The following is a 25683-nucleotide window of genomic DNA, read 5'->3' as shown; positions in this document are numbered from 1 at the left end:
AATTTCTTGGTTGTTTAGAAAGTGTTGGCATTGAATTACATTTCTGAAGTCTCCTCTATAATACTGTAGTACAAACTAATGAGCAAAACGACAGAAAAGCCAAATAGCCTCATTGATAGGAAGCCAATTCAAAATCTTCATGCATAGCAGCTTCCATTGTTTTAATCTAATGAGTCCTCAGAAGGAAGAGTTGAGTGCATGGGAATTAAAGAATAATTAACTATAAAACAACTGACGGGTCCAGTTTTGGAGGAGAAAACTTGCATTCATTTTTTTTAATCGTTCTTTGCCTGCTCCTAGAATTTGGAGATTTTTTCCCACCAGAATGCTATCAACTGAATGATTTCTTAGAGAATGTATTAAGAAATATCATTCTTGTTTTTTCCTGGGAAATAGGGTGGGGTGAAGGGAGGAGGAGAAGGGAGGTGCCCTGCATTCCTCCCTATTAAGTATTTATTTTATCACAATTAGCAATGTCTGTTTCAGTAGATAAAAATCTCAGTCTAGAGAGCAACTTCTAGAGGTTTCTTATGCCAAACTGGAATGATATGCAGATGATGAAACACCAACTGAATCAAACAGATGACATGTTTCTGCAGTTTCTCATTTTTGGAACATTTGTTTTGGCATAATATTTAGTAAATGGATGGGGAATCAGATTTCATGTAAACAAAGTATCATAACTTACACATTCAATGAATATCCATGACCTTATGAACATACACAAGTTGATGTCCTGAATTACTAGAACGTAAAAAAACTGCAAAGGGTGCAGCATGGAACAAGTTTTAGGAATACAGGAATTGTTATGCTCTTAGGTATCTCTGGCATTTCCCCGCATTTATGTCCAAGTAAATCTGGCAGCTCCTTGAGACACTGACCCTGGTTGCTCCTTGTCCTAAACTGGTACTGGCTGCTGCTTGCCCCAGACTGGGAGGGGGATCTCACTGCTTCTTGTGATCAGTAAAGAGGTATGCGCTGTTTGAGCTGCTGGCCCTGGTTGGTTGCCTTGCTCCCTGGCTGAGGGGACCCTGACTCTGTTCTGATTGCAGGTCACAATGTGGTGAGGGGGAAATGGCTAAAGTACCACACTATGGTGCTTTAGTCATAGCTCCAAAGGCCACGGATAAGTTGTTGGACTTTGTTCTATAATAGGATGAAATTTAAGTGAAAAGTGCAAGGACATGTATTTAGGGATTAATAACAAGAATTTTTGTTATAAGCTGGGGACGCATCAGTTGGAAGTAACAGAGGAGGAGAAGGACCTCGGAGTATTGGTTGATCACAGGATGACTATGAGCCGCCAATGTGATATGGCCGCGAAAAAAGCTAATGCGGTCTTGGGATGCATCAGGCGAGGTATTTCCAGTAGAGATAAGGAGGTGTTAATACCGTTATACAAGGCACTGGTGAGACCTCATCTGGAATACTGTGTTCTGGTCTCCCATGTTTTAAGACGGATGAATTCAAACTGGAACAGGTACAGAGAAGGATGATCCGAGAAATGGAAAACCTGTCTTATGAAAGGAGACTCAAAGAGCTCGGCTTGTTTAGCCTAACCAAAAGAAGGCTGAGGGGAGATATGACTGCTCTCTATAAATATATCAGAGGGATAAATACCAGGGAGGGAGAGGAATTATTTAAGATAAGGGCCAGTGTTGGCACAAGAAGAAATTGATATAAACTGGCCATCAGGAAGTTTAGACTTGAAATTAGATGAAGGTTTCTAACCATCAGAGGAGTGAAGTTCTGGAACAGCCTTCCAAGGGGAGCAGTGGGGGCAAAAGACATATCTGGCTTCAAGACTAAGCTTGATAATTTTATGGAGGGGATGGTATGATGAGATGAATTAATTGCCAAAATTAGGCTATCTTTGACTATTAACGGTAAATATGCCCAATGGCCGGTGATGGGATGTTAGATGGGGTGGGATCTGAGTTACTACAGAGAATTCTTTCCTGGGTGTCTGGCTGGTGAGTCTTGCCCACATGCTCAGGGTTTAGCTGATCGCCATATTTGGGGTCGGGAAGGAATTTTCCTCCAGGGCAGATTGGCAGAGGCCCTGGGGGTTTTTCGCCTTCCTCTGCAGTGTGGGGCACGGATCACTTGCTGGAGGATTCTCTGCACCCTGAAGTCTTTAAAACATGATTTGAGGACTTCAATAGCTCAGACATAGGTTAGGGGTTTGATACAGGAGTGGGTGGGTGAGATTCTGTGGCCTGCATTGTGCAGAAGCTCAGACTAGACGATCATAATGGTCCCTTCTGACCTTAAAGTCTATGATTCTATGAATACATCACTAGCATTAGCCCTTCAGGATAGCTCTTTGATTAGAGGCCTGGAGGACTTTTAACCATTGAGATACCATCTAGTGTGACACAGATGACAGCAATGCAGCCTAGAGTATCTCCTCCACTCTCTCTGACCCTGATTCAACAAAGTATTTCATGTGCTTAAATCCCATTGAAAGTTGGACACATACTTAAGTGCTTTCTTGAACTGTGGTCCAAAATCAGGAGGTTCCTAGGAAGGAGCAGCTCAGAAAGCAGCTAACACGAGCTTCCTCGCCAAATTAGAAGACTTTACCATACAAATGAAAACTAGTAATCAACCTCCCTCTCGAGCTGCCAGTGAACAGGCAGATATTACAGATTTTAAAAATATTGAAAACATGTGCAGCCAAGATTATTGATTTGCTGAATAAAAGTTTCCTAACTCTTGTGCTCCTTAACAAGCCTTGAGTCTTGAGCTTTATGTTCTACAAGGCCTTGAAAAAAAAAATATTTCAACTCTGTGCTTGTGCACACACACAGAGTCACTAGCATAAAATCCCGATCGTTTCTTATGATTTTACTTGCCAAGATCAGGCAGCAATAAGTCATCACGCTTTTGCTACCAAGGGACTCTGTTATATTAGTATTCACTAAACACAGAAATGATAAGCATGTTCTATAATAAATAAGTTTGCATTTAAACAGAGTTACATACGTGCATGTTTGCTTATATAAAAAGTCCTTCTGTTGGTAATCCAACAGATATCCATTTGCAAATATTGAAGTGTTTCTACCATTTTTACTATAAAATCTGTGCATTTCTATTGAGATAGAACAAAATCAGTTCTATACCTGCATACAGTACCCCATTCATAGTGTCTAAAGTTACAGATTGCAACTTTTCATATTTGAAGTCAGGTCTACACTAAAATGTTAGGTCAACCAAGCTACTTTGCTCAGCAGTGTGAAAAATCTACACACCTGAGTAATGCAATTAAGCTGAGCCAACCTCCAGTGTAGACAGTGCTAGACTGACGGAGAAATTCTTCTGTTGACCTATGTCATAACTATAAAGGGAAGGGTAACAGCTCTCCTGTGTACAGTACTAAAATCCCTCCTAGCCAGAGACTCCAAATCCTTTTACCTGTAAAGGGTTAAGAAGCTCGGGTAACCTGGCTGACACCTGACCCCAAGGACCAATAAGGGGACAAGATACTTTCAAATCTTGGGGGGGGGGGGGGGAAAGGCTTTTGTGTGTGTCCTTTGTTTAAGGGGTTGTTCGCTCTTGGGACTGAGAGGGACCAGACATCAATCCAGGTTCTCCCCATCTTTCTAAACAAGTCTCTCTTATTTCAAAATTGTAAGTAAAAGCCAGGCAAGGCGTCTTAGATTTACTTTGTTTTTCTCAACTTGTAAATGTACCTTTTACTAGAGTGCTTATCTTTGTTTGCTATACTTTGAACCTAAGACAGAGGGGGTTCCTCTAAGCTCTTTAAGTTTGATTACCCTGTAAAGTTATTTTCCATACTAATTTTACAAAGATGATTTTTACCTTTTTCTTTAATTAAAAGCCTTCTTTTTAAGAACCTGATTGATTTCTCCTTGTTTTAAGACCCAAAAGGGGTTTGGATCTGTATTCACCAGGAGTTGGTGAAAGGAAGGAGGGAGGAAGGGTCAATTTCTCCTTATTTAAGATCCAAGGAGTTTGGATCTGTATTCACCAGGGAATTGGTGAAGGTCTCTCAAGGCTACCCAGGAAAGGGAATTAGCTTTGGGATGGTGGCAGCGGACCAGAACTAAGCTGGTAGTTAAGCTTAGAAGTCTTCATGCAGGCCCCTACATTTGTACCCTAAAGTTCAAAGTAGGGATACAGCCTTGACAACCTAGCTACCGCCTCTCGGCAATGCAGATTAACTACAGGGATGGGAGACCCCCTCCCATCACTGTTCTGATTGTCTATGCTGAAGCATTACAGCAATGTAGTTGCAGTGTTTCTAGTGAAGACAGACAGTTTCTAACCCTTTAACCATGGAGGTTAGGACCTTTAACCATGGAGGTTATTTACCCCATTGCCACACCCACAACTCCAAATTTCTTTTGCTCTGTAGCAGTTTCTGCTGTGCCCATCCCAGCCTGTACTGGAGCCAGGAAGAACAGGACTGTTCTCTCTCCTCCACCCTGTCACTCACACACCTACTCACCCTGTTCCTTGGAAAACCAATTATTGTGTATTACCCCCGTTATATGCCTAGCATCCAGGAGCACAAGGAGCTGAAATACAAGTCACTCACAAACTTTATTTCCTCCATGATGAGGTAACATTGCATTGATCTATCTACAGGAAAAACAAAACATTGCCCCCTCTCACAAGACAGTAGCAAGTGGACTTCATGGAGTCTCTGGCTTTTCTCCCTTTTCAAGGTTTTTGAAAAGGTGGAGTTAATTTTTTGTTTGGCTCAAGTCTTTTGTTGTTGTTGTGATTTTTGTTGTTTTAAAGCTTGCCTGTTTTTTGGGTGGATGTTTTTGTGTTTTATTTATTTGCGGGTAGAGGCAAGGAGGATGTCAGTGTTGTGACAGTTTCCTCTTTTTTGGAAAGCTCTTAGTTATTACGAGGAAAAAGCCTACTATGAAGAATAAGAGAGGAATCAGATGTTAATGCCTAGACAGTTGCCAATACTAGATTAAGACAAATTAGGCATTTCAATAATTAAATTTTAGAAGCAAATTTTCACACACCTTCTCCCACCCTTGAACATAAATAAAACCACATTTGGTCAGATAAAACAGGCTCATCTTTCACTTTTCCACACCAACACTGCAACACTAGTTTTATTGCTCAAGAAACAAACAATTAGGAAGAATGCAAGATAAATAAAAACAATTATAATTCAGAGTTTAAAAAAGAAACAGATTTTATCCAATTTGTTTTTAAGATAGCACCTTTCATGAAAATTATCACAAAAGGCTTTCCAGGGAGAAGTAGAATAGATGCATATAAATTCTGGTCTATTTTTCTTATTTTTAACATGCATCCTAATGTTCTTTTTAGATACCTCTAGCCTTGGGGCAACTAAAATAATCCCAACAATGTTAATATTTCTCCTAGAAATGCAATTGCAGATAACCCTTATTTTTTATATTCTACACATGCTTTTTTTGCAAGGAAACCAAGTTCCACCAATTACATAAATTAACATTTGATGCAGCCCTGCCAAAATAGCACAGAACTGTAATTAAGCAATAAACCTTGGAAACTTAAGTGAAAGGTTAACTATTTTCAATCATTCAATTAAATAGCACTCTTCATCTTCTATGCAGGGAGAAATAGAGAGTTTGCATGGGTGCTCAGACAAAACAGTGGACACAACCTACATGTACTAACTTGCTGCAAATGAAGTAGCCACTTGAAAAAAGTAAAATAGCCTCTTAGCTGTACAGATGTCAGTTTAAACTGGTGTGATACTGTCAGAACCCAGAGACCAAGAAAGCTTGTATCATTTACAAACAAACAAACTTTGAAAAATATTTTATGACCCTTTTACTCATAATTTCAAAACCTAAGGAAAAAAGTGAGCTTGGAGACTAGGTACATCCTCTCTGAATTGAGTTTGTATCAATTTTTACTTTAAAAAAATATTTATTAAAAAACCTTTTCTCATTCATCTATTTTTTGGGGGGGAATGAAGATATCTACTGTTTTCTCTTGCTACCATTTGCTTTTTATCCTGCGATTTTTCAAGTATCTGTTTACTGGATTCATCTATTAAGTAACTGTTAAAGAAGCACATATTTTTTGTACGCCTCTGTGTGGTCACAAGTTTAAATAAAAAAAAGGACATTTACTTTTTTTTTTTTTTTTTTAAACCACAAATGCCAGTGACAGATTTATCTTTTTCACCAGACTCTGCTGTACAGAATTGTTTTGTTTTTTGGGGGAGGGGAGGGAGGAGGAGAGAACCTAGTTCATATGTGGGCTGAAAGTGGTATTCTGGCCTCTCACATACATTTAATTACTGTATTCTGGTGAGGATGGTGGCCATCCTAGAGACACTCAATGCACGGATTCCTAGTCAGACTACTAAGTGCTATATTTATTTGAGTCACAGTTTGGAGATATCCTTTTCCTCTACCATACATATCAAATACCATTTACTCCACAGTAGATCTGAAAATTTCACTTTCAAAGGCAAGGGGGCAAACTGTACTAATAAATAGTTATTTTTGTCAAATTGTATATTGTGCTACATTAGTGTCCATGAATTATGAACATTACCAAGAAGTAGCTTTTTTATATATGCAAGTTATATATCCAAGGGTCCCCCCACCCCGCCGCTGAGCCTGAGTGTCTTTATAGCATGTGGAGGGGGGCCTCAGCAAGAAAAAGGTTGAGACCCCCCCTGCTGCACTAGGCTATGATGCCTCCTTTAGATAGTAAAATTTATTTGGGTTCTTAACAGTTTTCTCTTCTTGAAAAGAGTTCTTAAAATGATTAAGGCAAAGATTTTCAAAAGTGACTACTGATTTCAAATAATTTCATGTGCCAAAGTGTTTTCAAAATCAGGAATTAAATATGTAATGTACAGCTTGGTTAATTGGTAAATTTAGGCTAATTATTAGGAATGGCTTCCCTTCAGTAAGAGCTATAAAATTACTCAACATTAATCTAAGCTAATCAGTGACAACCCATCTCTGGACACACAAAAGACTACAAGAACAATCCTGCACTGTCAGAGAATCTGACTGGATGACCTAGCAGGACTTTTCCATCTTTTCTGATTCTGTGATTCACATTAATCTGATACTTTGACGTATGACTAGGTGTGTACGTGGAGGTAAAGGGGAGGGGAAGAAGGAAACTGGTGTGTGCATGTGTAGTGGCGGGCGCCAGACCTGGGTTCCCTCCCCTCCTCACCCCCCATCGCTCTGGCCCCCACTACCTCCCTATTCACCTCTCCATCCAGGGCTTAATTTTTCCCCCGGCTTGCTGGGGCTGAGTAAGTCTACTGTGAAAAGTGGTATTTGTAAATATCACTTTTCACAGCAGCAGACTTACTAGCTAGCAAGTCTTTAAAAAGCAACCAAAATGCAAAACAAGCAAAAAAAGACAAGAACATGCAAAGCACCTTATTTGTGTTTCTATTCTGTTTAGATCCAGAAAAGAATAGAAAACTGTACATTATTTTTATTATTGAGTCTGCAAAACACCCCAACATAAAATAAATTACAACGATTTGAACATGTATGTGTTCATATTTTATTTGTTCTTCCTAAAGTTAATTAAGTATTTTAGGAAAAATTGCCAGAGCAGCTATCAGCAAGAGTTGATGGCTGCACTCTGAGGCCACGAAAAATCTGTTGTCAGAACTCCTGCTGGAGGGGTTGCAAGCAGCAGGGAGAATCTGAAGGGCAAGATGTAGAAGGGAAATTGGGGGGATATAATCTAACTGCTTTGCATTTTTTTCACAATGTAAAGTAGCTATAAAAGCAGCTTAACTGACCAGTTTGTTCTGGCTGCTTTATGCTGCTGGTGCATAAAGCATACAGCGTACAGCACCGAACGTCGGCCATAAAAAGCTGGAAAAAAAGTAAGATTGATATTTCAGACCTTCAAATTATTAGAAATATCATAATATTCTCTTTGCGTCTCTCATTTACTGTTCATATATTAAAGCTGTAATAAAAAAAAAGAACTCCCAGCCAAAACTGTATTAAGGTGAAGTGAGGTGGACAGTAAACATCAATAATATAAGGTAAAACACAATTACAGAGATGTTGCAATTATTCCAAAACCAAGCATTTTCCTTGGGAAATTCAGAGTAAAGATTTTAAATTTAAAAGAAATCCAAACACATTAAAGGTATGGAAATGCACAGTTTGGGCACCAAAACAGTTTTACCGCGGCCCATAGTGACACAGTGGAGGGGAGGGGGAGAATCTCATGTGTCTCTAAAAATCAGTTTAATCTAACCTAGAGCCATAAAACACTAAAAATAATAATATGGCTATTGCATAGTGTTATTGCAGGGCAGAGTCAAGGTTGTTTGGGTTCCCTGTGTATTCTATTCAGTGTAGCTAGACTGATGTTTTTAACACTGCTATCTGATCGTAGTTAATCCTTGTCAGTGGAAAAGAACAACACTTTAGACTGACACCAGTTAAACAGATCTAGATCTGATGCTTAGTTAGTAAAAATTACTACATCACAAGAGGTTGGGGCTGAGGAAAGAAAACACAAACTTAGAACAGTTCCCATTAAACCTCTGTTTATAAGCTTCTAAAGCAAATATTGAAACAGAAAAACTACTACAAGGAAGGGTTTCTGTGTGTCCAAATATTTAGCTTAATATGCAGTAGATTTGGAGCACTCAAAGAAAAAAAGTGTGGATGTTATGCACCAAGACTATATTAAATAAATTTTATCCTCAACCAATAATTTATCTACTTCTCTAACACTGCATTTTAAGAGACTGTGATAATTTCTGCTATGTATTGCAAGTTTATTTTGATACAATGGAAGAAAGTTTGATTTAAGAATTAAGACACTGAAGAGCTCTTGAACTCTGTTACACGAAACGAACATAACCACATACTACAATGTTAAGAGCCTTAGTGTAGACTGCCCTCTGGTTCCAGCAGCCATTTTCAGCTTGCTTTAGACTTGCTCAAAGTACACTTTTGCCACCACTCTTTCTAAAATAGATCTAAACACATTTGTCCTGGTTAAATCATTTTCAGCACCAGCTCTGCTGCACCCATTGCTGACACCTGTTACTGTCAAAGAGCAGATACTCGACTAGACAGTGGTCCTGTGATTTGTTGTGAAAATTTCTGTTTTCATTACATTAGAAAAGTCTGCTTTTTAAGACACTGTTCTCAAACACAAAAGGGTCACCAAACTCAGTAGGAGTCAGAGGGGCTATTTAATGCACTGTTAGGAACACACGAGACTGGTTAAGCAGCCTCAAAGACAAGCACTAAAAAGCCAATTCTGCAAGTCTTATAGGATCTCCTTTTTAATTTTTTTTTAAACTGAAATTGCCATGACCTGCTGCTAATTATTCAATACCATCTCAGATTCTAGGTAATTATTTGGGATGTTCTAAACCTATTGTTTATGTCTGTGCATACTTAAATCTAATAAATAGCAGTTCAGATAAGAGCAGGCTTACTTGTATCAATTTTTCATCAGCCAGAAGTGCTGTGTTCCCTTGATTTCTTTGTGACACTGCCTGGAAGGAAACAGTTAAGTTACCACTGCCTTGGGTTCTCAAAACCCCAGGTAACATATGCCAATACAGCAACTTGAAGTGATTCCTCTTTGAAAATGCAAAAGGATTTGTTTGTTTTTAAAACAGTTGACCATGCTATTTATAAATTTCTTAAAGACTAGCATATACTTCAAGTCTCATTTTGAGATTTGATAAGAGGACAGTAATAATGAGAAAATTAATATGAGCCAAGTTAACTTGAGAAGTTCTTGTCTCTCTATATATGATGTTTGCAAAAAGTGGATATTTTGCTATACTCCACCACCAAATTTATGTCCTCTTATGGGAAAGGCCCTACCAAAAGCACACACGGTCCATTTTGGTCAATTTCACGGTCCTTGGATTTTAAAAATCGTAAATTTCATGATTTCAGCTATTTAAATCTGAAATTTCACGATGTTGTAAGTGTAGGGATCCTGACCCAAAAAGGAGTTGTGGGGTGGTCAAGGTTATTGTACGGCGGGTTGCAGTACTGCTATCTTACTTCTGCGCTGCTGCTGGCAATGGCGCTGCCTTCAGAGCTGGGCAGATGGAGAGCACTGGCTGTTGGCCAGGAGCCCAGCTTTGAAGGCAGAGCCATTGCCAGCAGCAACGCAGAAGTAAGGACAGCATGGTATGATACTGTCACCCATAGGTGCTGATTCCATGGGTGCTCCGGGGCTGGAGCACCCATGGGGAAAAATTGGTGGGTGCTCTGCACCCACCGGCAACTCCCCGCCCCACCCCCCTACCCCAGCTCACCTCCGCCTCCTCCCCGAGTGCACCGCGTCCCCGCTTCTCCCCCTTCCTCCCAGTGCTTGCTGCCGCGAAACAGTTGGGAGGAAGGGAGGAGGCGGGGGAACGCAGTGCGCTCGGGGAAGAGGCGGGGCGGGGATTTGGGGAAGGAGTCCAATAGGGGCAGGGATGGGGCGGAGTTGGGGCAGGGACTTTGGGGAAGGGGTTGGAATGGGGGCAGGGCAGGGATGGAGTCGGGGCGGGGCCGGAGGGGGTCGAGCACCCATCGGCGCCGGGAAAAGTTGGCGCCTATGCTGTCACCCTTACCTCTCTGCACTGCTGCCTTCAGAGCTGGGTGCCAGCCAACAGCTGCCACTCTCCGGCCACCCAGCTCTGAAAGCAGCGCAGAAGTAAGGGTGGCAATACTGTGACACCCCTAAAATAACCTTGCAGCCCCCCTGCAACTCCCTTTTGGATCAAGACCCCCAATTTGAGAAATGCTGGTCTCCTCCATGAAATCTGTATATTATAAGTTAAAAGCACACAAAAATCCAGATTTCACAGGCAGAGACCAGATTTCATAGTCCACGACGCATTTTTCATGGCTGTGAACTTGGTAGGGCCCTACTTATGGGACAGAACCCTGACTTACAGTTCTGTGATCTAACCTGGGAAAGCTCCTAAAAAGATTTTTAATAATGCAACTGGGAAACACTTCTAATGCAAACAAAGCTAAAATGAAGGTGGTACACTGTTGCAAATATATTTTGAGCTTTGGACTTCTATAATACTTTTGGACAAGTAAGCAGAAGGAAATAAGTAATTGTTGAATTGCTCATGCAGTGTTTAAATTTCTCTAAAATGTATTTCCCTCTCCTTTATTATCCATCTTAAAATTAACATTCAAAGTCTGTTGTAATGACAACCTTCATTCACTGGGAACACAGGCTCAGTTTTAATCATGTAGGTGTAACCGTATGTGCTTGAGTGAATGAGTCAAGGCTGGAGATTTTGACACTCCATTTCCCTCATATATGTAGCCACAGGAAATATTATAGTTATTGACCCTTCTGTTGCAGTTTTATAGGTCTCATAAGTTGACTCTCCGCCAATGCTGGTCAAATACTCAAAAAAGGCCTTTAAATACATTGTTCTACATTAGCTGATACAAGTGAGCTGTGTCTCTGTCTTAAATGAGTAAGCATGGATAACTTTATCTGACTAGTTAAACACAGATTTTAAACAAGTAAATGCTAAGTGGGATCTATTTAAAAAAGTCTTGTTAAACTGTAGCATAACTGTTAATCTATGAATGTGATGGTATGATGCAGAATAATACTTAATAATTGTAGATACTAATGGCACATGAGATCCTGTAAAAATGAAGCGCATGCTGACTGGTTGCTGCTCTCAGAACTTCCTGTCTGAACACAAACGTGGTCTCCAAAACGTCTCATCTTCCTTTCCTACTTAACACCAGAGTACTCAAATTCCTCCATGTGCCTTCTTGCCCATTTAGGAAAGCTTAGTTGTTTCCTTCCCACCCACTCATCCACATAAAGATTAATTACTTTCTTAACTAAAATTTATTTAATACAACCGAGTGGATTGACAAGGTGGGGAGGGAGAAGTTTTGAAGTTGAGGTGGCCATGTTTCTTATGGGGACATAGATGGAATACTTGAGAGTGGTAGCCAATCAGAATTCAAGGACTTCCAGACTAAGGTAATTTCTCAGTAACTGTAATCCTTATGGAAATCAGACACCTTGGCTAATGAACAGAAATTTGACTCAAAAAGTGTACGGTTATGAGTCAGTAACAGTATATTAACTCTGCTATGGCTGACCAAAACAATTTTATTTCAATATAATTAATTATAATTTTCATGCTTATCTAAAGCATCTCTAGATGGAGGAAAATCTGATATTCCAAAGATGTGGAAAAAGTGAACTAAATTTTCTCCCTTTGTTTCGAAAATGTTATTTTCATGCAAAAAAAGAAAACAAGAGAGCACACAGATACACCTCACACATATACATATCACAGCTAAATGTTACTCCATGAGAAACATGGTTGGTTACTGAAAAATTCTGGAAGTAAATTAAAGACATGCAGCCATTTCTCAATATTCCAAACTGACACAGATATAAGGATTCTATTCAGTAAAAATTAGTCAAGCCCTTACATGTTGCTTGTAAGTTTGGAGATATCCCCTACATAGCCAGCCAGCGTATTCAGCAGTAGAGTCAGAGCTTGTCACAGGTAACCTCTTTTACATCAATTTTTGTTTCTCTGAAACCAGCTGAAGTGATTAGAGATGCATATTCTGAGATCTACAGATGTTTCACCAAGGATGTGGGTAGTGAGGCAAAGTATATCCAAGACTGGTATACACCACATCAACTGACCCCAACTTACTGGACAGAGCCCTTAATAAAGGTATGTTTACATCAAACGGTGATGCTTTTTACAGGAGCCATGACGCAGATCTAAAAATTCATTTTAGTTGACAATGTGAAAAACTATGTATGTATAAATAAGCTTGGACAGTTTTCTATAAATCAAGTGGCAGCTACTCATTTTAAGCACTGTAATAAAAGTTGACTCATATTTTAGGAACATTTTACAATTGATTATGGCTGACAGGAATAAGGCCCCAATTGTGTGTTACGTAGGAGACATTTACAGATAAAACTAGCTGCTGACTGATTTGCACAGCACATTTTGAAATCTGAACAGCAACAGTAACTGAGTGAAGAAGTTACAAACCCAACATTGTAGTGTTTACTCTCCAATAATGTTATTTTCTAAACACATTTCCAAGGTAGAATGTTCTGTTTTTGATCCCAAACAGCCAACTACTAAAATACTGTAGTAGTGTAAAAATTCAGTTTTATCTCGAAGTCACTAGAGTTCAACTTGGTCCTAACTTGGAATTGTCTGGACTTAACAGGAACAAAACCTGGCTCCCTGCAAGGGCCTGCCTAATCTTTGAAGTACTGCAGCTGTGCTGCTGCAGTGTAGTAGACACTACCTATGCTGATGGGTAAGGCTGAGAATCATTCACGGAGGTCATGGCTTCCGTGACTTTCTGTGACCTCTGTGAATTTTGCAGCAGCAGGTACAGCTGACCCCAGGGCCATCCCAGCAGCTGGGGAAACCCCGGGGCCAGCCACACCATTCGCTGCTCTGGCAGTCCCAGACAGCTGGTCCCTGGGGCTGCTTCCCCTCCCCACCCACCAGCAGCAGCGGCAGTGGGGCCCCGCACTCCTCTCCCCCCCAAAAAAACAGCAGTCCTCAGGAGCGTCCCCCTCCCAGCAGGTAAGATTTAGTCACCGGTATTTTTAGTAAAAGTCATGGACAGGTCAAAGTGCCATGACTTTTTGTTGATTGCCCATCACCTGTCCATGACTTTTACTAAAAATACCTGTGACTAAAACGTAGCCTTATTGATGGGTGAGGGTCTCCCATCAGCGTAGATAATCCACCTCCCCAAGAGGTGTAGGGGGTGAGGGGTTGGTCAATTTAACTACTTAGCTCAAAAGGTGTGGATTTTTCACACTCCTGAATGACAGCTTTTTTAAAGTGCACACCAGGTCTTAGATTTAATGAAAGACAGAAGTAATGTTTTATCAGTAAGACGTTTAATGACACAAGCACTTCAATACTAACTCAATACAAACTTACTGGACAGAACAATACAAACTTTCACTCATGCTGTTTACCATGTACCTTATTCAGGCTACCATCTCCCAGGTTTCGCTTTCAGCCCATCATTAAATTTTACTTTCATATGAAAGCATTCCTGGTGATAAATATAATGGTTAAGCAATTTTTCCAATATATTTTAGGTTATTTAATATTATCCATCAAATTGGAAGTGGTTGACACACTGCATTTTGCAACAAGAACTTGCGATCCAATGTGATTTACTTCAAACAAACACTAACTAAGGGAAATTTCATTCCCACTGAGAATCAGGATGACTATATACGCCTTATCTTTATCACTGAATTATGGCAATATTTTGTTTGTCGAAGCCACACCAGCACATTTTAGAGCAAGGTTGTTATTTCCATGTTTTGAACAATTTTTTTTCTAGCAAAACTATTTTCTTTCTGAATCATTTATACATTCCACTACTCAAACACCACTTTAATACAACTCTAACTATATGTTTTTGGGGGGTTTCTATCTGAAAGTTACTCATCTGTAATTAAAGCTCTTTGAGAAGATTGCTCTCCTAGATTCACATCCATAGCTTTAAATTTCAGTGAGACTTAAACACATTTAAAATTAAGCATGTTTAAATACCATTCCTGAATATGAGTCTTTTCCTATGTATTAGCACCTTTTACTCGAACATACTCCTCCCCTTTCTGTAGGAAGCATTCACAGCGGTGGCTGAGCGAGGATAATCTGGCCCACTGTTAAGACTTTTTTTCTGTTCAGCAAGTGAAGAAAAAGCCCACACAAGGTATGTTTGACCTAAAACTATTTCTTAATATGGCTATTGTTTGGAGTACAAATGCCACCTAGGAAGTGTCCTATACAAATATTTAAACAAAATCACAATGTGAATCTCCAACGAAGATGCTAAATGATGATATCTAAGTAGGGTACTAAAAATTTTCAACGACAGTTTTTAAAAACCCAATACCTTAACAAAAGCCACTTAAATTTTAGCATGCAAAGTTTATCAGCAGTTCAGTTTGCTCTTCCGTTTCCTGAACCTCTCATTCAAGACCACTTCCTTAGAATGAGCACAGCATTTAGTTGTGCTTCTCATGCAGCTGTCACACTTGAGCAAAAACTAAGTGAGTTACTGCTGGATTCGTTTCCCTTAAGAGCAAGTTAAAGTGATAATGGAAGCAATAAGATTGGTGTTGAAAGTCATGCCATGACCATCATGTCAAACACAGGAGCAGATACTATTTCAGTGTCTAGTCATCTCTTTTCAATTTTTTTTCAGTTGAAGTAAGGGTTTTTGGGGGTATCTTTTATGCTGTTCAGCTATTAGTAAGTCTTTGTTCTTTTTTCTACCATAGTGTATCATGAAGCATCAAGATCTCTATTAGTCTTGACCTTTTTAGCAGAAAATATTTAAAATGAGGTATGAGAGTTTTTTGACTGATCAGAATGCAGGATTTTCTGGACTAATATTGAACCTAACATTTCACAGGGATCTTGCTATATAAACAGTAATGTTGAACTACTATAAAAACAAAATTAGAGCAACTGCGAGTGACAGAGTGAACATTCCAATACTCTGCAGAAATGTACTGACTACTCTTTCCCTAAATTGAAATGCACCAAGGATTGATATAGTCTATTTCCTACTCCTTCAATGTATTGTGCCAAGCTGCTAGTCAATCTGTATTAAAAAAATATAATAGTCATAGTTGAGTGCTTGTGAAAGGTGCTGGTTTGACAGTCATGCAAAATGAAGTAATCAGCACACACAATACTGAACTTTAGGACTGCTAGACCTGTGAGGGTGGCTATTAGTACTAAACATAAGGATGGTTTTGCACAAGATCTGGACTGAGCCCAGCTCATCTCACATATGCAATCAAACCACCGCCAGACTTAACAACCGTCACTCTCAATCAAGGCTGGATTTTAAAAGTCATTAGAGGCTACCATGCCTGTGTACTTTTTGTACAACATCACAAATGTATTTTTATCTTTTTCTGAATACTTGTCTAATGAATACCTTACCAAAAGGGGAAAAAATTTTGAACTTTTTTTGAATTTTGAACAAATCAACATGAACATGACCAGATGTCATCCATGTTCAGTACATTCAGGCATTCATGAGTTATCTGAATTTTGAAGCTTTGTTGACTTTACAATGTAAGTTGAACTTCTTAACTAACATTCAGAAGATGTCAACCTTTTTTTAAAACAAAACTAACAATTTTAGGTACAGGATTGAGATTTTAAACTGGGTACGTAGGACAGTCACATAGCCAAAGAGTAGAGTTTATACATTAAGGGATAGTCTCTCAGTTAATGAGAATTTAGTGCTCATTAAAGACTACTGGGAGTGATGCATATGTACTGGGAAGGGAATACACATACCCTCTATGCTTTCTAGGCTGAAATTACCCACTCAAAACCAAATTTTCAATTAATATTTAATGTATTACCAATATCTCATCTAGCAACCAGGTAACAAAAATTCTTAACTGAGATTTACTGTAGGATTCATTTGCATCTGACACTTCTTTTTAGCACCACAACAATAAGGAGAACAATTTAGTTTCTTAAGTTTATAGACAGAAAAAACCCAAACCATCTTCACACTGAACTGTGAAGTGTTATCCTTAGAACACACCATTTACTTTTTAATAATTATATATAACGTATATACAATTTAGTTTTATATACTCATCAGCTTGCATGCCCCCCTTGAATCTAGGGCCTGTTTTACTTAGTTGAAGAAATACTGGCCATGATGCTGTGGTCATCGCCTAAATTTAAGCACCTGGATAGCCACCAAAGAACAGCAGAAGGGACCTTGGTTTAATGCCTCATTCAAGAGATAGCACCTCAGGTGCTAACTGAATCAGATGTTGAGTGTTATCCTTACCTTTGTTTACCTGCCATTGGATGTTTTTTCTCATCACCTTGGAGTTTAAATGTATACTTGCTTCTTTTCTTTTTTTAAGCTTTTAGAAAACGTTACAAATGCATAAATTATGTAAGTATGTTCTGCGTAGTGTGTAAATGCATAGTCCAATCTTATAGTAATACAGCTAACATTAATGAAGTTTGCGAGTGACATTAGTGCTTAGTAAAGCTAGAGACAAATGAAATACTGTCTCAGCTAAACATAGGGAGTATAGCTTCCCTACATAATTGAAGAACTCTGTGTAAGCTCATAAGCTTGTCTCGCTCACCAAGAGAAGTTGGTCCAATAAAAGATATTACCTCACCCACCTTGTCTCTCTAATATCCTGGGACCAACACTGCATAGTACATTTAAATGACTTGCAGTGGCCTGTCTAAACTTCTCCTTGACCAGACAACATTTTTTTCTATGGTTTTGTGATTTGAACAAACTGGAGGCAGCAAACCAGACTGACGCCAAACTCATTTTTCACTTGTAACTAAACTAGAATTTTAACCCAGAGGAAGAAGGCAAGGGGAATAATCCATTGTACCACCACATTTGTAAAATGTCAAAACTTCTATAGTTTACCACAAAGGCAATATGGCTGCTTATCAGCAATGATCTATTTTGTATAAATAATATAAAAAACAATATGTAACAAGCTGAAAACTTTAAAAGTGATTAAAGTTGATTTGGCTTTTGAATCATTGATCGCTGCAGCAAAACTTTCTATTCATGAATTTCACATCAAACCACATCTTATAACTTTGTTTTGGGTTGCCTAATTTGTGATATATGTATCTGAGGGCAGGTCTACACTAACCCCCCAATTCGAACTAAGGTACGCAACTTCAGCTACGTGAATAACGTAGCTGAAGTTCGAAGTACCTTAGTTCGAACTTACCTCGGTCCACACGCGGCAGGCAGGCTCCTCCGTCGACTCCGCGGTACTCCTCTCGCCAAGCAGGAGTACCGCAGTCGACGGCGAGCACTTCCGGGTTCGACTTATCGCGTCCAGACAAGACGCGATAAGTCGAACCCAGAAGTTTGATCGCTCGCCGCCGAACTACTGGGTAAGTATAGACCTACCCTTATTCTAGGAGTTTCTCCAAGCTTGTTCATATCTCTTACCTTGTGTGGCCCCCTATTTGTCAGAGTAGTAATGTGGTTTCCCCATAAACACACTCCTGTCAAGCAGTTAAATTCTAAAGAAATCAAACTATTGATGGCTCTTTCTATATCAGCATGTCTTTTTAAATACATTGTGTACAGATAATTCTAATCTGTAGCTATCACAGGATGTTCATTGCGTAACATCCTGCAGAAGGACAGTTATACAGTTATTTGCATCCAGACCCATTGGTTTATATAAACGCACTTAGGCAAGGACTAGCTGGTAAAGTTTACACAAGTTCTGCAGTACCATCAAAAACAATACTGAGTTTTGAGAACTGTCACTAATTATGCAAGGGCTTGCTTAGAGTTCCATAGTTAAGGTTCAGCTCAGCTTTAAATTTATGAAAAATACCGAATGTCCTCTCTGAAATTAATGAAGTTGCAATTATCCCAAAACTAGATATTTCCTTCAGGAAATTCAGAGATAAGGTGACTCAGTAAAGGAAAAGAAAAATGAAAAAAAATTGGTGTCCTTAAAAATCAATTTAATCTTATCAGGCACCACAAACATTATGAGGAAGGCACATACACTTACAGTATGGTGTCACTATAGGATAGACTGAAGGTTGGTTGGGTGCCTTAATTGTGCATTTTCCATACCTTAACATGTTGGCATTTCTTTTAAATTTAATCTTAACCGAATATCCTGAAGAAAACAAGTGGTCTGGGGATAATGGCAACATCCCTGTAATGTATTTTGCCTAAATTACTGATCCATAATCATAAATCTAAACTCCAATTTAACATATAAAGTGGGTGCCTAACTGGTTGGAAAATCGTTCCCAGAGAGTCATTATCAGTGGTTCACAGTCATGCTGGAAGGGCATAACAAGTGGGGTCCCACAGGGATCAGTTTTGGGTTCAATATCTTCATCAATGATTTAGATAAAGGCATAGAGAGTGCACTTATAAAGTTTGCAGACAATACCAAGCTGGGAGGAGTTGCAAGTGCTTTGGAGGACAGGATTAAAATTCAAAATGGTCTGGACAAACTGGAGAAATGGTCTGAAGTAAATAGGATGAAATTCAATAAGGACAAATGCAAAGTACTCCACTTAGGAAGGAACAAATCAGTTGCACACATACAAAATGGGAAATGACTGCCTAGGTAGGAGCACTGCGGAAAGGGATCTGGGAGTCATAATGGATCACAAGCTAAATATGAGTCAACAGTGTAACGCTGTTGCAAAAAAAACCAAACATCATTCTGGGATGTATTAGGAGGAGTATGGTAAGCAAGACACGAGAAGTAATTCTTCTGCTCTACTCCGCACTGATTAGACCTCAACTGAAAATATTTTGTCCAGTTCTGGGTGCCACATTTCAGGAAAGATGTGGACAAATTGGAGAAAGTCCAGAGAAGAGCAAAAAAAAAAAAAAATGATTAAAGGTCTAGAAAACATGACCTATGAGAGAAGATGGAAAAAATTGGGTTTGTTTAGTCTGGAGAAGAGAAGACTGAGAGGGGACAACAGTTTTCAAGTACATAAAAAGTTGTTACAAGGAGGAGGGAGAAAAATTGTTCTTCTTAACCTCCCAGGGCAGGACAAGAATCAATGGGCTTAAATTGCAGGAAGGGCGGTTTAGCTTGGAGATTAGGAAAAACTTCCTAACTGTCAGAGTGATTAAGCACTGGAATAAATTGCTTAGGGAGGTTGTGGAATCTCCATCATTGGGGATTTTTAAGAGTAGGTTGGACAAACACCTGTCAGGGATGGTCTAGATAATACTTAGCCCTGCCTTGAGTGCAAGGGAGTGGACTAGATTACCTCTCGAGGTCCCTTCCAGCTTTATGCTTCTATAGTTTTTGTCTGGGAAATTAATATTGGAACTTAAAATGACAAAATTAACATCAATTTCACTAACAACTGAAGTTTATATAAAAAAGTTTCTTTTTTAAAGCTCTTTTGTTGGTTACCATTCTAAATCCAACGCAGATTATGGTGTGAACTCTTTTCATTCTTTATTAGTCATCGAACCCACGGCACTTAATTTTGTTTATCCTGAATGCAATATATACCAGTTTAACAACTTCTTTAGGCATGTTGACAATTGGCCTTTTTGACAATTGACAAAAAAAGTCTGTCTACACTTGCAAAAAAAAAAAAAAAAAAAAATCACACTGATTATTTAGGTGTCCAAATATGAACAAAAAGCCAAACTTTAGAAAGCTTTTTAATTTTTTTGGCCAAGTATGTATCTAGAAATTCCCCTTTAGTTCTAACTAATATATGAAGCTCTAAAAAAATTTGTAAACAAATGGACCATGGGGGATGGTTTAAGACAGTGTTTTTCAAACCGTGGGTCGCGACCCAGTACTGGGTCGCAGCATGTCAGGCACTGGGTCGCTTTTCTCTGGTCAGCACTGCTGACTGGGACGTTAAAAGTCCTGTCGGCAGTGCTGCCCAGCTAAGGCAGGCTAATGCCTACCTTTTTCGACACTGCGCTGTGCCCCGGAAGTGGCCAGCAGCAGGTCCAGCTTCTAAGTTTGAAAACCACTGGTTTAAGATACCACCTGATACAACTCTACCCCGATATAACGCAACCCAATATAACACAAATTCAGATATAATGCGGTAAAGCAGCGCTCCGGGGGGGAGGGAGGGGGCTGTGCACGCTCAGCAGATCAAAGCAAGTTCGATATAATGCAGTTTCACCTATAACACAGTAAGATTTTTTGGCTCCCGAGGACAGAGTTATATCGGCGTAGAGGTGTATGTTACTCAGTATTTTTGGTATGTACGGTGTATTGTTTTGCTGGCCCAGAATATTTTCACTACAGATTCTCAAGCATTTTATTGCACTCAGATTGGCACATAATTTAATAGATTGAGATAACACATTGGACAAAGTTAACATTTCTAACCATTGGTCATTTGAAACAAGAACTATTTCCCACTGTGTAGCAGTACAAACTTAAGAAGAACTTTCCCCTAACTGACACATTTACTTACTATGTTCACTATGGCTCAAGTTTAGTCAGTTGATGTCAACTACAGAAGGGGAGTGTGTAGCCTTCTGTCATCTGTGCAAACCATAGGTGGCTTCTGTTTGAAATCTGAGCAGTATGTGCTTCTGCTTAGATCTCTGTGATAAGTTTTACTAGAACAGAGTTTCACATGAAATTTGACTTCAGAGTTGAAAAAAAAAAAAAAAAAGAGAAAAGAAATGTTCCAGCATGGACAATTTATTCACCCTCACAAACCTCGGAGCTTACCTCCTCCAAATACAAATTCTGATCCCCCCCCCCCATTACAGCCAATACCTTTTCTGGCTTCTTTGGATCTTATCTCCAACTCCCGTTTAGGCCCTCTTACTTTGACAGAGGAGGGAGGCTCCACAGGAGAGTTACAACTAAACATGCATGAACAATTTTCCAGCAACACATTTGACCTGTTAACAATATCAAGAATGTTTTTCTCATCTTCAGTACAACTTTTAAACTTTGTTTTAAACACAAACAAGTACTCAGTACGCGTAACATGCATGATGTTGTGTTAGCTTGTGTGTTTAAAAGATAAACAGTTAAATTTTGAAATCTGCAACATTTGGTAGTGTCTTTTTTCATAACACATGGCAACAAGATACTTCCAGGCCATGCTCTGAGGACTAGACTGTGTCCCACCTGACTTGAAACCATAGTGACTCAAAACTATATTGTCTCTCTAGCATCATATGATTTAATGAGCCCTTCCTTAATTACTGGAAGAGTTAAATATATCAACATGAAACTTAAACCACAAATAGTTAAAGTTCTTCACAAGAATGCATAATATAAAAAAGTTAAAACTACGAACAATGGTAAATATCAAAAATGTTTTATTTTCTAAAACATTGGTGGATTTAATGCTTGTGAGAGTAAGGGAAGAGCAGCAGGGGATAGACCCAGGCATAAAACAAGCAGGCTTAGTGAAAGTTTTCTAACATGGGATTTAATGCACTTCAACCTGACCTGCAACACCCTTGCTACTAGTGCCTTGGGCCTCATGAACAGATACTGTCAGTCGTGCTGTTTTGGTGATGTCCACAAGGGACTAGGCTGAGACCACAAAAATTCTTTTCACATAAAACCTAAACAGGATTTCAGTCTAGATCTCTAGAGGCTAAAAAGCTAGTCCCCCATTCAAACAGTTGTAAGCACTCCACTATGCTTTTGACTGTCTTTCAAATGGAATTTCCTATTTAAAGCTGACAACAGATAAATGATTCTTTAATAGTTAATCCAACCAATGAACACAACAGCCAGCTAATGGACATTTTTCTTTCTATATACCAGACGAGTCAGTTTTTTTTCACTGAGCAAACGATTTGTATGCAGTTTCTGTAGGCTGTTAAGTATAGTATTTCAGAATGTCATGCAACATTAGGTAAAGCAAAATTTTTATACAGACTGAAATACCACATAGGGTTTTTGGGGTTTTTTTTTGACTATTTGTATGCTTGTATATAATTTCCATCATATACACATAGGCTGTTGGAATTTATGTAAACTTTCACAGTGAAAAATCTGATCATGCAAATGCCTTTAACAACTGTCTAGATAAAGGTCTAAGTTTCCAACTAGAAAAAGCTCCTTGCACTGAATTCCGAAGTGCTCTCCTTAACTCACAGTAAGTCAATTATACACTATATATTTTACAAATAGCTGTTTCTACTTCATCTCCCAGGTAGTGTTACTTTCAAAGACATGATAACTCAAGGAAAAGTTATGGGCTGGATATAGGTTTGTTTGGTTTTTCGGGGTGTGGAAAAGCAGAAGGTCAACCTAGTCAGAGTGGTCCCTTCTGGCCTTAAAATCTACGAAAAAAGCAAGTTACATATGTTAATCGGTGTATTTGTTTTGTCTGGCAAAAGAACACCTATTTTTTTTCTTTAGAGGGGAGGAAGGGGAGAAAAAAGGTAGGCAATTTAATTATAAATAAATTTGCAATGAAAAGTAACATTTAAAGTTTTATCCCGAGACAATAATAATAAATAATTAAAAAATAAATAAATAAAAAATCCTCCCAAGCTAAAACCATTAAATTTAAAGTAAGCTTTAAACAGTTTTTATAAACTTCAATAAGCAAGATTTTATAGCTTTTAAACAATTAAAATACCCACAACTTGTATATGTGGAATACCACAACTGGTAATTGTATTTTGCTCTAGATTTTTCTAATTCCACCAAAGCTGCTACATTGTTCAGAGCCTAAACAATACCACCACTTATTTACTTCATGTTGGCACCTCAGCAAGGAAATATTTTTATAGTTAAGAAAACAGCCAAGTGTTTCCAGGTATAAACATGTCAAACTAGAAATCAGCTAAAAAAATAATAGCAACAATTTATTTTGAACCATCATTGCTCCCCAGGGACACATGGATAACTCCAATGTTAGTCCAGCTCAGACTGGGCATGAAATTAGCTCTCTTTTCAAGTATCAGGGGGTAGCCGTGTTAGTCTGTATCTACAAAAACAACAAGGAGTCTGGTGGCACCTTAAAGACTAAGATTTATTTGGGCATAAGCTTTCGTGGGTAAAAACCTCACTTCTTCAGATGCATCCCACGAAAGCTTATGCCCAAATAAATCTGTTAGTCTTTAAGGTGCCACCAGACTCCTTGTCTCTTTTCAGGGTTCTTCTCTGTTAGTAACTTTAAATCATTCTACATACATATTCTGCCACCTGTTGCTAGCAATTAGTGGGGCAACTTGTTTGAAAAACTGTTTCCCCTCAAAGCACATTTATGTTCAAATATGGGAAACATACATGCATGTTTAGCTCTTACATCCTGTGCATAATTTTTATGCCAAGTTGGCTGGTTACTACAATATTTGGTCTTTAAGGGGGTTTCTCCCTCAGACCCTAACTTCTCCCTTCACATGATTCTAAAGTCAGAGCTAATTCCAGTGACAGTCAATTCGGTGTACAGTAACCAGCATGATGAAGGAGCCAACAAATAGAGGGGTTTCAGAGTAGCAGCCGTGTAAGTCTGTATCCGCAAAAAGAACAGGAGTACTTGTGGCACCTTAGAGACTAACAAATTTATTAGAGCATAAGCTTTCGTGGGCTACAACCCACTTCTTCGGATGCATATAGAGTGAAACATATATTGAGGAGACATATATACACACATACAGAGAGCATGAACAGGTGGGAGTTGTCTTACCAACTCTGAGAGGCCAATTAAGTAAACTTTTGAAGTGATAATCAATCTGACATCAGGAATCATAATACTCAAAAACCAGTGGGAGAACACTTTAACCTGTCTGGCCATTCTATGACAGACCTGCGGGTGGCTATCTTAAAACAGAAAAACTTCAAAAACAGACTCCAACGAGAGACTGCTGAGCTGGAATTGATATGCAAACTAGACACAATCAACTCAGGATTAAATAAGGACTGGGAATGGCTGAGCCATTACAAACATTGAATCTATCTCCCCTTGTAAGTATTTTCACACTTGCTTCTTATCGAACTGTCTGTACTGAGCTATCTTGATTATCACTTCAAAAGTTTTTTTTCTCTTACTTAATTGGCCTCTCAGAGTTGGTAAGACAACTCCCACCTGTTCATGCTCTCTGTATGTGTGTATATATGTCTCCTCAATATATGTTTCACTCTATATGCATCCGAAGAAGTGGGTTGTAGCCCACGAAAGCTTATGCTCTAATAAATTTGTTAGTCTCTAAGGTGCCACAAGTACTCCTGTTCTTTTAACAAATAGAGGGGGACAGAGTCCCAAGGGATCCCCGCAGAGGAAGGAAAAGAAGCCACAGGTTGTAGGGCCCCACTGACTTTAACAGGCTGACTCGCACGATTATCTAGGTTACTGAAGCAAGATCTAGAAGAGCAAGACTTGACTGCTGCATTTGCTTATCTGTAAACAATCAGATGCCTACTAAGTTAAAACAGTTCAATTTCCTGGGGAGGGAACTGTGCACAGCGTGTGCAATAAACTGCCCCCAGCCTCTTCACTAGATTTTAGACAAACGAGCAAAGGAGCCAACCCAGGCAGGACAGAAAAGGCGAAATCACCCGGAGAGCGGCTGTATGCCGGGTCGGGCTGCTCTGATTACACACACGGATCTATGCGGGCAGAGCCAGCGCCACCGGGGCAGCTCGCCGCGTGTCCCGCACACGCCCGGCCGCGGGGCAAGGCTGCGAGCCCCTCGGCACTGCAGAGGAAGGGGCAAGAGGGACGCGGTGGCTCGCCCAGGCCAGACAGGGAGGCTGGAGCAGCCAGTGCCCTGTCCCCGCAGCCCCCTCCCAGCACTGGCGGCGTTAATGGAGCAGCCGGTCCCCCCCGCCCGGCCCCGCTCCCTTCCCCAGGCCGGCCGGGAGCACCACTTACTGTGTGCGGGGGCAGGGCGCAGCAGCACCGAACCCTGCGGAGGCGGCAGGTCGCTGTGCAGCGCGTGCGGCGACTCGACTCCCGGCTGGGATCTGGAGCTGCCAAGACCTGGGGGAAACTCCCTGAAACGCCCCGGTCCCCACGCAAGGGGCATGGGCGGGGCCAGAGCCCCGGGGGCGGGCTTAGCAGCGAGGGGGCGGGGCCGTGTCAGTGTCCGGCCGGACCAGGTGAGGGCGGGCGCTTCTGTGCGGGGGCGGGGCCTTCTCGTCCCAGGCTTTGCGGCGCTAGCGGCAGCC

General features: G+C 39.9%; 1 protein-coding gene across 1 annotated transcript in view; it reads right to left on the bottom strand.

Moving 5' to 3' along the window:
- TNFAIP8 (TNF alpha induced protein 8) overlaps positions 1–25475 on the bottom strand; it is an 89778-nt gene extending 64303 nt beyond the window's left edge. The window contains exon 1 of the mRNA XM_065406401.1: positions 25388–25475. Within this exon, the coding sequence (XP_065262473.1) occupies position 25388 (1 nt within the window). The 5' untranslated portion in view covers positions 25389–25475. The remainder of the gene's footprint in view (positions 1–25387) is intronic.
- Between the last annotated feature and the right edge of the window lie 208 nt (positions 25476–25683).

This window comes from Emys orbicularis, chromosome 6 (assembly GCF_028017835.1).
Source record: "Emys orbicularis isolate rEmyOrb1 chromosome 6, rEmyOrb1.hap1, whole genome shotgun sequence".
NCBI lineage: Eukaryota > Metazoa > Chordata > Testudines > Emydidae > Emys > Emys orbicularis.
Note: the sequence above shows the minus strand (reverse complement) of the source record. Positions and strands in the feature narration are given on the sequence as shown.